Raw genomic sequence first — 13,254 nt, 5'->3', positions numbered from 1 at the left:
GGTACATTGTACAAAACTTTCAGACAGGAATGAATAATACCATATTCAACTGAAACTATGGTGATGAATTGAAAATAGGCAGAATGAACAGTTTTCTTGCATCTAGCACATCAGGTACTTCCTGTTCTTGTCTTGCCTTTATGAACTAAAGTCATCAGATGTTAGTAAAACTCAGTTCCTTTTTCCTAATTATGCAGTAGAATTGGAAAGTGTGGGCAAATCTCCCAGTCCCCATAGTGACAGCAGAACATTTATCTAATTAGTAGTTTGCCTTTTGGCATTGGCATGAATAAATTAGCATTTCAGTTGATACCCTGGGCTACTGGGGGAAAGATTCCCAGAGTATTGCTTAGCCTCATTTCTTTTTTTCTAAAGACTGTATTTCCAGTTTTGTGTAGGTTGACATTCCTCCTTCATCAAAATGATACATGCATTAGTATTGTAGCACCTGTACTTATGGATCTTAATGTAGGTTTTTAAATCTCTAGTAACCAAAAAATTTAATTTGTTGACATTTTTTCTTGCCTGTAAACTGAGCATTCTATGTATGCCAGGCCATTTAAATGTCACCTTCCCAGAAGAATGTGTTGAGAGAACTGTGAATAAATAGTTCATGCAAAAACAATTTTTTTTTTTTTACAAAGAAAAAACCTGAACAAAATGAACAGATCTTTCAAAGCCTAGATTCAGTAGTAATGCAATGATGGTAGACAGATTGTGATTACAGTTACTCTGGTATAAATAAAAAAATACATTTTGCCTCCTGACCCAAGCAAGAACCTAAAATAATCTTTAATCTGAGCATTAGATTTTTTTTCTTGAATCTCTCCCTGAGTCAGCAATATGGAATTCTCTGGAAAGCTGAAGTGTGCATGACTGTCTGTCATGATAAATATCCTAATTTCACACAGAGGTTTGGTCTTGTGCTTCTGGTTAGTAGTAGGCTTGAGTATTATCTCTCTCCATCTGGGGACAACAGTAACTTCCATTCTAATTGCTCACCTCAGTGGCTCACTACAGCTTAGTCTACACATTTACTTTAGATGCAAGCTATAGCCACTGTTATCATTGACATAGCAAGGGCGGAAAGGAGGGGGAAATCTCTAGTGGCCTCTCTGGACATGGAGGCAACAGATTAGATTTCTTATCTCAGTCTTTTCTCTTCTAGTAGAGGTTTACCTCCTAAAGATTTCTGAATCACCTGGGGCTCTATCCTTGCCCCTTGCCTCTGTACCTGCAGGGCTCCCTCCTGGTATGTGACAACCTCTGTACTGTTTCTGCTCTCCTAGAGTGCATCCTTTTCTCACCACTCCTGTAACACCACGAAACTGACCAAAGGGGAGGCTTTTAACCAGTTCCAGCCAGCCCTTGATTGGTTTCAGTTGTCCCAACCAAAACTAACGGTTTCATCTGGTTCTAGCAGGTTCTAGATTGCTTCCAGGTGTCTTAATTAACCTGGAAGTAAGACCTTGTTTGGTTACTGGGGAAACAGGGACTTGTTTAACCTGGGGTTAATATATGTGCTTTCTGTTACTTTCCTGTAGCTATCTGGCCTGACCTCATTACTTTATCTCTCTCTTTTGCTCTTCCTCTCCTTTTCCAACAAACATTTTGCTGCCTGTGCTAGCTGATGCAGACTTCACTGAAGAAAGTTTGTGCTCAGTGTCTGTTGGAGTCCAAGGGTTTAGTAATTCAAATAGCTCAGATAGAAAAGTAAGGATTAGCATTGACCTCCAAATAAGAGACTGCTGTCTTATCTTTCTTTGCTGGAAGAATAGTGAGTGCAATAAGGACCTCAGAATGTATTGGAAAAGTTAAAATGGTGGAGAACAGGTGCTTCATCTGGAACATATGCTGTAAGATTTTGCTTTCTTTGCTCTAAAAAAACTTTGGACTATACAAAAGAAGGGTAGCTTTTTGTAATTTATAAATGCAAATAATTACACCATTTTGTTTTTTTTTTCCTTATAGCTTGATGACTGTACACTGCAACTATCCCATAATGGTACCTATCTGGATCTAGAATCCACCTTAGCGGAGCAAAGGGATGAATTGGAAGGTTTCCAGGAGGATGCTGGGTAAGTAAAATATTTATCAGATTTAAATGAAAGACACATTTACCAGGACACGTTGAAATGATGGAATTGTGGGCACTTAAACTGGTGCCTTGAGAGTCAAATATGAAAACAGAAAAATCTAATCTTTATTTCTTTACTCACAAGAATTTGCAGTCAATTTCCTTTGTAAAAGCAAACAGGTAAAATACCCTCCTGTTTTTTTTTTGTTTTTTTTTACTCTTTCTTCACTTTTATGCCTTTTTCAGAACAAAGACTCTTAGCAAATGAAATCTTCTACGATGGGTCATTTTTCAAATAGTCCAATATAATTTCTGCTGTTTACGTTGATTGGTTACCTACTTCTGCTATGTAGAACTCGGTAGTATTTGTGTTTCCCCTGCAATCTCACCAAGATTTGTGTACTTCTGGTTGATAAAAGTCACTGGGTTGTCACTCTCTATATAAATGATTAATAACATTTAATTTACATTCTAATTTCAAATGAACTTTGTTTTTTTAAAACCATTTTCTTAGCATTGTTCACAGTGAGACCGTTGTCAATGATAAATATCTCCCACTGAAAAACACTGAACATTAGAAACAGCATTTGTAAGGATGTTAAATTGCGGTTATCTGGCTAATCATGTAGTCGATACAATTTGTATTGACTACACAATTAGTCTATAAGGGCTACTCTGCAGAACCGTAGTGGGGAGAGCTCCAAACCAGAAGAGTGAATAGTCAGTACTCCACTGGACTACCCGATAAGTTTATGCTTATCCGGACTTGCTAGGTACTTAGTTATTTATGTGATAGAGATATAACAGAGTGTATTTGCTGCGGTCTCAAAATGTTACAGATTTCTTTCTTTGCTGCATTTTACTTTATCCCAAGATACTATTGTGTGTACTAACAAAAGGATTGTAATTACATTGCATAAACAAATAAACTCAAGTTTAAAGAAACTATAAGATTATCTAGGGTTTCACTGGAGTTCTCTCACAGCTCATACAGGAAGGTCATTTTTCCCCAGGCATTCTTTGCCTCCCATTAGCTTCTCTATTGTACTTTTACTGACTTAACTCTATAGTAGCTGCTGTCTGGGAGTAGCACAGATAAGCCATTTCATGGACATATCTTCAAGTCATGGGCACTCGCTTGGCCCCACAATATTCCAACATCTTTATGGCTGACCTTGAACATTTCCTCAGCTCTCGCCCCCTAGCACCATTACTCTACTTACGTTACATTGACGACATGTTCATTATATGGACCCATGGAAATGAGCCCATTGAAGAATTCCACAGGAATTTCAACAACTTCTACTCAACCATCAACCTTAGTCTGGACCAGTTCACACAAGAGGACTACTTCGTTGACTCAACAATGCAATTAAATGATGGCCACATTTCCACCGCTTTATACTGGAAACCTACCAACCATTATACTTACCTACATGATTCTAGCTTCCATACAGAATACATCACACGATCAGTTGTTTACAGCCAGGCCTAAGATACAACCAGATTTGTTCCAGTCCCACAGACAGAGACAGACACCTACAGGATCTCTATCAAGCATTCTTAAAACTGAAATATTCACCTGGGGAAGTGAAAAAAACAGATTGAGAGAGCCAGACAAGTACGCAGGCATCAGCTTCTTTAACATAGACCCAACAAAAAAAATGAGAACACTAGTCATCACCTACAGCCCCCAACTTAAACCCCTCCAGTGCATCATTAACAATCTACAACATATCCTGGAAAACGATCCCTCACTCTCACAAGCCTTGGGGGACAGGCCAATCCACGCCTAAAGACAGCCCGCTAACCTAAAACAAATTCTTTCCAGCAACCATGCATCACACCTGAAACACACTCACCCAGGAACCTACCTGCAATAAACTCCGTTGCCAGCTCTGTCCGCACATCTACACAAGCAACATCATCACAGGACCTAACCACATATAAGCTACCATATCAGAGGCACGTACAACTTCACATCCACTAATGTGATATTTGCCATCAAGTGCCAGCAATGCCCCTCTGGCCAAACCGGAAAGTCTGATATATTGGCCAAACTGGACAGTCTCTACAACAAAGGGTTAATGGACACACATCAGATATTCAAAATGGTAACACACACAAACCTGTTGGGGAACATTTTAACTTGCCCAGACACTCATTAGTGGATCTAAAATTACTATTCTCTTACAAAGTAATTTTAGGGATCAACTAGAGCAGTGTTTCTTAAACTATGTTCCGCGGAAGACTGGTGTTCCGTGAACAACTCGCAGGTGTGCCGTGAGCTCTTCTTTTTTTTTTGTTACTTCTTTGTTTTTGTCTTTTTTTGTGTGATGACAATTTTTTTTGGGGGGGGAGAAGAAAATTTTCATAGGTGATCCACATAAAAAATATTATTGTTTGGTGTTCCGTGGTCTCAAAAAGTTTAAGAAACACTGAACTAAAGAGTAAGTCTGCAGAACTGGCCTTCATATGCAAATCTTACACTATCATGGCTTGAACAAAGATATGAACTGGATGGGCTAACTATCGGGCACTTAACAGCTCACTCATTTAACACGGACACTTTAATTGACAGGTTAGGGTTTTTTTTGTTTCTTTTTTGTTTTCCTTCCACTTTCCCCTCTTTTTCTGCTTTATATTTGAACCTCTGGGCTTCTTGCTCTATATTTGTGGGTTGTGCCCATGAAAGATCATGATACTATCTATACATTTTTTTGGTTAGTCCCTACACAGCACCCTTAGCTCGAAATAAGATACACAATTTGCGCTACACAATTTGTGTAGCTTTATTTTGAGTGTATTTTGAAATCGCTTATTTCATAATTTGGCACTGTCTACACAGTGCCAAATTTCGAAATAACTTGCTATTCCGAAATTCCCCTTAATACTTGTGGAATGAGGGTTACTGGGAGGTTGGAATAAGCTGCCTGTTATTTCAAAATAAAAGGCTGCTTCAATAAATGCAGAATTTTTTTTTTGATCTGAGGAAGTGGGTCTGGCCCACGAAAACTCATCATCTAATAAACCATCTTGTTAGTCTTTAAAGTGCTACACAGTCCTGTATTTTGTTTCAGCTACACCAGACTAACACGGCTACATTTCTATCACTATTTTGAAGATACTGGCCTCCTATGTCTTTTTGATTTAGAAAATTAGGCTTAGTACAGTACCTCCTATTGCATAGCAGAGCCTGCTATCAATTGGGAGGCATTATAAAACAGTCATTTAACATTCTGCTCTACTGTTTCTTGTATTGCCCATTTTTTGTTAGGGATTGCTCTTTTCCTGACTTAGAGAATGGGGCTAGTAGCATATGTCTCCCTTAATTTAGGCTCAGTGCCCCCTTTGAATTAATGGGTGTAAAAGATATCATATCTGTAGATAGAAGGTGCTATTATATAAGTGCAAACTTATCATTAACATTTCCTAAAAATATTTTACGTGAATACTTTAAATAGCACTGAGACCATGAAAGCAATTAACTAATTTTTTAAGTTATAATGCGATGTGAAACCACAGTTGGTTTCAGTGGAGTATACTGTTTTACACCAGCTGAGTATTGTGTGCCGCTGAACATTTCATTATTATATTTTGCAGCAAAATAAGTTGTCAGAAAAAAATAACATTTCTGAAACTATACTGATGGGCAGCCTTTTCTCTCACCTAGATAGGTCTATATCTGGAGTAACTCTACTGGCTACAGGGATGTTTCTCCAGATCTATACCTGTGTAAATGAAAGCAGAATTTGACTGATCCAAAGGAGTTTCAGGGAATATCACCTGTTATGAATAAATTAGTCGGAAAGACTATAAGACTTGAGAGAGATCTTCTAGTCACTGTGGATAGTCTCTGCAGACACCCATTCAGTGTGCATCAGTAGTCCAAAAAATTGATAATGTTTAGTACTGTTAGGAAAAGGATAGATAATAAAATGGAAAATATCGTAATGCCAGTATATATAGCTATAGTACGCTTACCGTGTGAATGCTGTAGGTAGTTCTAGCTACCTTATTTCAAAAAAAGATTTTAGGACTGCAAAATATACAGCGAAGGGAAAAAAGAATAGGTGTAGAACAATATCCATATGAGGATAGATTGAAAAGACTGGAATTGTTCAGGTAAGAAAATAAATGTAAATAGGAATGTGAGAATGGTCTATAAAATCATGAATGGTGTGGAGAAAGTGGGTAGGGAAGTATTATTTACCCCTTTACATAAAGGAACACCTAATTAAATCAGTAGGCAACAGATTTAAAACCAACACAAGTATGGACTACTTCACATGACATGTGGTCCACCTATAGAACTTATTGCCAGGGAATGTTGTGAAAACCAAAAGTGTAACTAGGTTCAAAAGAATTAGAGAACTTCGTGAAGGATGGGCCCGTTAATGACTGTGGGGTAAAATGATCAGGTACATAACCAAATGCGCCAGGTGTCTCTAAACCTCCAACTGTTAGAAACTAGGACTGGACAATGGGCGGATCTCTTGGCATTGTCCAGTTCTTTCCCTCTGAAACATCTGGCACTGGCCACTGTCGGAGAGAGGATTTTGGGCTAGATGGGCTATGGGGCTGATTCAATAGAGCTATTCTTATGTAAGATACAGAAAAGTTTTGTTGCAGGAAGTCTGATTTTGCTATGCATTTTTTATATCAGTCAAGAAGTAGTATTATAGTTCTGATTAGGTAGGGCTGAACAACAACTCTGTGTTTTTTATAATGAAATCTACCATATATTTTTTTCAGTTGCCCTGTAACTATTTACTTGCCATTCATTTAGACTCTGTATAATTTGAACAAACCTAATTGGCAGTGAGTTGGCAAAATCTTTGTTCACTCAATTGTAGAGTTTATTGTTTCATTTGTTCCTGCTTAACATAATCACCTAAAAGAAAAATCCCTCCCTCCCACCATCTCAAGAACAGTGTATTTTTCTATAATTATATTATAATTTTCTTTGTCAGTAGAAAGGAGAGGAACAGCAGCCAGCGATGGGGGGAAGGAGGAACAGAGAAGAGGAGCAAGCAGGCGTGGGTCCTGAGGGGAAGTGGCAGGCTAGAGCAGGGCCTTGGGGAAAAAAGCAGCACAGGGTTGAGGTAAATGAGTGGGGCGAGAGCAGGTCCGGAGAGGTTTCAGCATGCTTGCTGAATATCTGGTTTTTAAATATTACAAAGTTGACGACCCTAGCAGTACGTGGTTGTCTCATGACTTTTGGTTATGATGTGGGTGGTCACTTGCGAGCACATCCCCTACTGTCGTGGACACAGTGGTCAGTTAAGTTCCCCATTGGTTCTTGCAGCAGACTAAGTTTCATTCTGATTAGGGATTACGGAAGCCGGTGTGAATGTGTGCTTTTGCTGGAAGAAGAGGGGATTGAGTCAAGCATGGCTGAGCTGTCCATCAAAGACATACATTCCCTTTCTTGACTTTCCCGTCCTCTGCATGCCAGTTGTAGTCATCATAACATTAAACTGTAACGTATTGCAGAACGTGGTGCTCTTTCTAGAGTATCAGGTAGTGACAGTAATCAGGATTGCTGTCTGTCATCTGCAGATTGCCACAAGTAGTTCCTGTTCCTCTTGGAGAAGTTCTTTGGTCTATGAAAGTCAGAAGTACTGTAGCTCTTTATCTAAAGCTTATTTCACTATACTTCATTGACCAGATACTGCATTGATTTGTGCTCTCTAGATATATTAGGTATGTATGTACACAATGGAAAGGATTAATAACATTCTCCAAGAAAAAGGACAATGTAAGTTTTGGTTAGTTTGTTCTTGAATCTCTGTGAATCTATTCATCCACAATCAAAATATTTTTGAAAGAAATTACGCATGCCTGTATACAGGGTTGGAAAACTAACCAAACAAAACCCGGTTACATATGGTGAATATAATAGAAATCTTTGCTGAGTAGATGCCAACAATATTTACAGAATCCATCCAGTCTTTTTTTGTTTTAAGTTTTTATCCCTGAGGGCTGTGAAGGAAAGCTTCAACAAAATGTGTGCCAATGCAGTTTTATCTTCCTGAATCTGCAGTTTTCACTGCTGCCATTTAGAACTCTGTGGGCAGCTATGAAACTACCAAGAATTTCAGATCACTTAAACACGCCATTTCTGCTTGGGACAGTTAGGCATAGCAGCAGAGACAATAACTGGAACTATCCACTATGGAGGAGGTCCAAGAAATGGTAGTTGAGGAGGTTTATTAGTGAAGACACATTATAGCTACCTTCGCAGAAGCCAGGAGTAAGTTGGATGAAAAAGAGATTGAGGGCTTCTCTACACAAAGATTTAGTGCACATCAAACTGGCAGTCAATCTACAATACATTTGTTTGCCATGTGCTATCTGACCAAGTAGAAAGAGAGGAATCAGTGAGAAGTTGTAATGTAGGGGGGCAGGGAGAGACACAGGGTACATAGAATAGAGGAGGAGGTGTTGCCAGAGAAGTGGGAAGAACAAAAAAATTATAGAGAAGAAGGTAGAGCACAGTGTAGGGGAATAATGAAAAAGGGGAGGAGAGAAAGAAAAGAGGAAAGCTTGTCACTGAAAACAACCCAGAAACAATAGATCAGGATTTATTATTGTTGGTAAGAAAAAAGTGGAAAAGGGTAGAGTAAAGCTAGATAAGAAATAGAAGTTTTAACAAAAAAACTAAAGAAAGATACAGTAAGTTCCATTTTAAAAATGTTTTTAAAGGAAAAGTTAATTGACAGTGTGTTAGAATTTAACAATCAGTGTGCAACTCTTTTCTTTTATACCACTAAGGGCTTGGCTTTGGAATCACAGGTGTTTTTCCCCCACAAATAGGCTTAGCCCTTGGCATATTGAACATTGGATACAATTTTTCAAGTACTATACATTTACACACTTTCTTTTTCTGTTTCTTGAAAATTATTTTATAGTTGCTTGAGAAGATACCATCTATTATGTGAAGACTGGGTTAGATTGGCTTTTTCTAAAAAGCAGCAGGAACAGATAATTATCATTTTTTCTTTGTTACTTTGCTATATTGTATACTAGTAAGCAAGAAGCTTAATGAAGTTTATGTATTCATACTTGAATATTATGGTCCAATTTCTTTTTAAGGGCATGTCTTAAACTCTAATGATAGCATGCAAGGTACACAGTCCAAGATTTAGGATACCAAAGCATCTTCCAGTAGCACTGCATAAATGATGGAGACTCCTCAGGGAGTAGCATGATATGATTTTTATTTAAAAGAAAGATTGTATTAAAGTGTTTGTGACAAATCATTCTAGCATCAAGGAGTCTTAGGGCAAAACCGTGCTCAAAGTTTTACTTTTTGCACTTGTTATTACCATTAGGAAAGACAAAGATGCAAAATTAAAATAATATATTAAAAAGATCCCAAACCTTCGAATGCATCAAAAGTTGCAGTTATAGCAGCTAAGCTTAATTTTTTCCTGTAGTGATGCACCGTGAAAAATGAGTCAATTTTATTTATGCATAAAAAATGATTTAATCTCATTAGTAACCTCAAAATGATTTAGTAATGGCAATTTGTTCTATACAGGCAGTCCCCGGGGTTACATACAAGATAGGGACTGTAGGTTTGTTCTTAAGTTTGAATTTGTATGTAAGTTGGAACTGGCGTCCAGATTCATCCACTGCTAAAACTGACCAGCGGCTGACTACAGGAAGCCCAAGGCAGAGTTGCTCTGCCCTGGGCTTCCTGGAATCAGCCGCTGATCAGTTTCAACAGCGGCTGAATCTGGACGTCTGGGACAGAGCAGCTTAGGCGCTGCCGGGTAGGTCCCCACAACGCCGCACCTCAGCTCTGCGGGGACCAACCCGGCAGCACCCCAGCAGCTCTACCCCAGGTGTCCCCAAGTCAGCCACTGCTGAAACTGATCAGCGGCTGATTCCAGGAAGCCCAGGGCAGAGCAACTCTGCCTCGGGATTCCTGTAGTCAGCCGCTGGTCAGTTTCAGCAGCGGCTGACTTGGGGACGCCTGGGGCAGAGCCGCTGGGGTGCTGCCAGGTTGGTCCAGTAGCACCGCTCCTCGGTGCTACTGGACCAACCCAGCAGCGCCCCAGCTGCTCTACCTCCAGGTGTTGGCGAGAAAAGCCTGGTCTGCTGGTTGGGGGCGCACTAGCCGCGCCCCCCCAGCAGACCAGGGAGATGCGGGCGGCGGGACCGCCGAGACGCGCCATGGTCCCGCTGCCCGCGTCCTCCGCGGCTTTGCTCCGCGTCTCCCTGGCAGACTAGGGAGACGTGGAGCAAAGCCGCGGAGGACGCGGGCAGTAGGACAGGCCAGACGCGTCACGGTCCCACTGCCCACGGCGCGTCTGGGCTGTCCCGCTGCCCGCGTCCTCCGAGGCTTTGCTCCGCGTCTCCCTGGTCTGCTGGGGGGGCTACCCCCAGCAGACTAGAGAGACGCGGGCGGCGGACCCCTGAGACGCGCCGCGGTCCCGCCCGCATCCTCCGCGGCTTTGCTCCACGTCTCCCTGGTCTGCTGGCCCGCCCCCCCCTCCCCCTCACCAGACCAGGGAGACACGGAGCAAAGCCGTGGAGGATGCGGGCAGCGGGACCACGGCGCGTCTGGGCTGTCCCGCAGCCCGCATCCTCCGGGGCGAGAAAAGCCCCGTTCGTAACTGCGGATCCGACTGTGCCAGTCACTGCAAAACATGATTCAACTTTCTGATCCTAATCTACAAGACACTTTGTAGATTGGCATTTTGCTGCCTTTAGAGAACATCCTCTGTGATTTACCAAGATACTTGTGCCCCTCAGCTACATGGAACCTGGACAGAACCAAATTCCAGCTGAAAGGCATCAGCAATAGCAGCAGGACCCTAGTGGTGAAATCCTTTCCAGAAACATCACTTTAGGTCGGGGTAGGCAAGTTACCAGATCTGTACCACTGGATCAGTCAGCCTAACTACAAGTAAGGTACATGTTTAGTCCTGAGAAAAGAAGCCTGAGTGTTGATCTGATAACAATCTTCAGATATGTCAGGGGCTGTTATAAAGGAGATAATGATAAATTGATTGCCATGTCTGCTAAGAGAAGGACAAGAAGAAGTGGAAGCCTCATCACTGGAAGTTATTAGGAATAGATTGGACAGCCTGTTGAAGACGGTGTGGGTATATTGGCCCTGCCTTAGCACAGTGGGCTGGACTTGATGACCTCCTACATTTCTATGATTTCCTATACTGCTGTCTAGATCAGGGTTTCCCAAAGTGTAGTTTGTGGCCCAGTACCAGTCCTTAGGAAAAAAAAAAATACTGGTCCTCAGAAAAAATTTTGCACACAATTCTTGGGAGAGAGCCCGCAGCGGCATCATCTCTGCCGGGCATGCTCCCCGGTGGTGGGGTTAGATCCGGTGGATGGTAGGACCCAGGGAGAAGGCTGTGTGCTGTGCGCACCGACGTAGAACGCCCGGCGCTGGACGCAGCTGGGGGAGCTGGCGCAGGCTAATAAAGCGGCCAGGACGGGGGAGGGGCGGAACATGGTTTCACCCATGAATGCAGGCACGACTGGGGGAGAGGACACGGGATTACTCACCCGTCCTCCAGGGCGCGCACGAGCCAAGTCACCTATCAGGCCTGAGAGGGACCTTCTAACCTTACTGGTCCCAAATGGGGGCGAAGTAGATACCTTGGAGTTGGGGTCGGGAAACCGCCCAGGGCACTGGAGGCTTTGGGAGGACCAGAAACAATTTTTTTGCTATTCATCATTTGCTTAATGAATATGCAAATAAATGTTACCGGTCCTCCAAAAGCTTGTGAATGGGTTTACTGGTATTCAGTATCAAAAAGATTGGGAACCACTGTAGAATCTAGATCAGTTACCTGTTATGGTTTCTTTTCTGCACTGGAAACAGTCAAACAAAGCAAGCATGCAAACAAACTCTCAAAAAGCCACCAGGCCCTTTCCTCCTTCTTCTGCCAACAAAAAAAATAACAGCAACAAAAAATGCAGTGCTGGTGACAGGAAGACAATCGTGCTGGATTTAGTTTCTTTTATGGAATGAAACACAACTACATGATTACAAGTTATTAATCAAGCAATCACATTGTGTGTGAATGTAATCTGTGTTCAGAATTAACCATGTGAATAACTGGTAATAAACTCACTTAAAGTGATACTGTGGATAAGGTCTCTGTTTCTGATTTGTACTCCCAGTCTTAACACCAGCTGATTAGTCTGGCAATTAAGATATTATGTAAAATCTAATATCTAGATTCCAAACCAGTCAAGCCACATCCACAGAGAACACATCAGGCAGATGCACCATAGCTCTTCTTGCTGGTTCAACTTTGTGATCACACATCTTCTTGTGAGGGTTTGAAGAGAAAGTTAGCACCTAAACCTGAGGAGATCTGACATTCCTTTACATGTAGGTGACACTGACACTTTATTACTGTTGTTAACCTGAATGCTATATTGATGACAATGAAGCCGAGTGTGGAGTCATGGGTTCTGTGCACTCTTAAAGCCATCATGAAATTTGACTCTGTACTAGATGGGAAAATCCTGTAGGGACTGAGTGGGAGGCTTCTTATCTGCCACAGTAAACATTTCAGCCAAATAGCTACTTAGAACTCATTCAGGAGGATGAGCAGCTCATTTGGCCCTGGTCTACACTAGGGCTTTATTGTGAAATAACCCCTTTAAGTTGAATTTCTAAGCAGAGCATCCACACTACCAAGCCTGTTGTTTAGAAATAATGGGCCACTTATTTCAAAATCTATACCCCTGCTTTCCTTGGGGAATAATGCTAATTCCAAAATAGTTATTTCAAAATAGTGTTAGTGTGGATGCTCCGGTGCCACTAATTCAAAATAACTACTCCCCAGAGTAATTTGAACGCTTTTACTCCCTCTTGCTTCCTGGGGTTCTAAGTCGAAATAGTGTGTCCTCGTTACTGGAGCTTGCCTCAGACTAATTTTGAGGCTTCCCAATAGTGGGAATGTGCTATTTCGATTTTGCAAAATCAGGAGTTAAGTCAAATTTAGTTATTTCAAAATAGTTTTCTAGTGTAGACATGCCCTTGCCGATGGACAGATGAGAGATGGCTTAGGGTGGGGAAGCGTCTGGAGGTAGCCATTAAATGGAGCATAGCAGATAGTTCACTGGCTCTCTCTCTCTCTCTTTGCCTCTCTCTCTTTCCTCTCCCACAGTGGAGGAAAAATGCAGCT

At 41.5% G+C, this 13,254-nt stretch overlaps 1 protein-coding gene across 10 annotated transcripts in view; it reads left to right on the top strand.

The window, feature by feature from the left end:
• Positions 1-13,254, top strand: part of FHOD3 (formin homology 2 domain containing 3) — a 592,306-nt gene that overhangs the window by 62,159 nt on the left and 516,893 nt on the right. For all 10 annotated transcript variants that reach the window (XM_075921655.2, XM_075921653.2, XM_075921652.2 and 7 more), the window contains exon 2: positions 1,972-2,078. In XM_075921655.2, coding sequence (XP_075777770.2) covers positions 1,972-2,078 — 107 coding nt within the window. The remainder of the gene's footprint in view (positions 1-1,971; positions 2,079-13,254) is intronic.

Source organism: Pelodiscus sinensis, chromosome 2 (assembly GCF_052426305.1).
Source record: "Pelodiscus sinensis isolate ZL-2025 chromosome 2, ASM5242630v1, whole genome shotgun sequence".
Classification (NCBI taxonomy): domain Eukaryota; kingdom Metazoa; phylum Chordata; order Testudines; family Trionychidae; genus Pelodiscus; species Pelodiscus sinensis.
The sequence above is the reverse complement of the archived record's forward strand: the minus strand, read 5'-3'. Positions and strand labels throughout refer to the sequence as shown.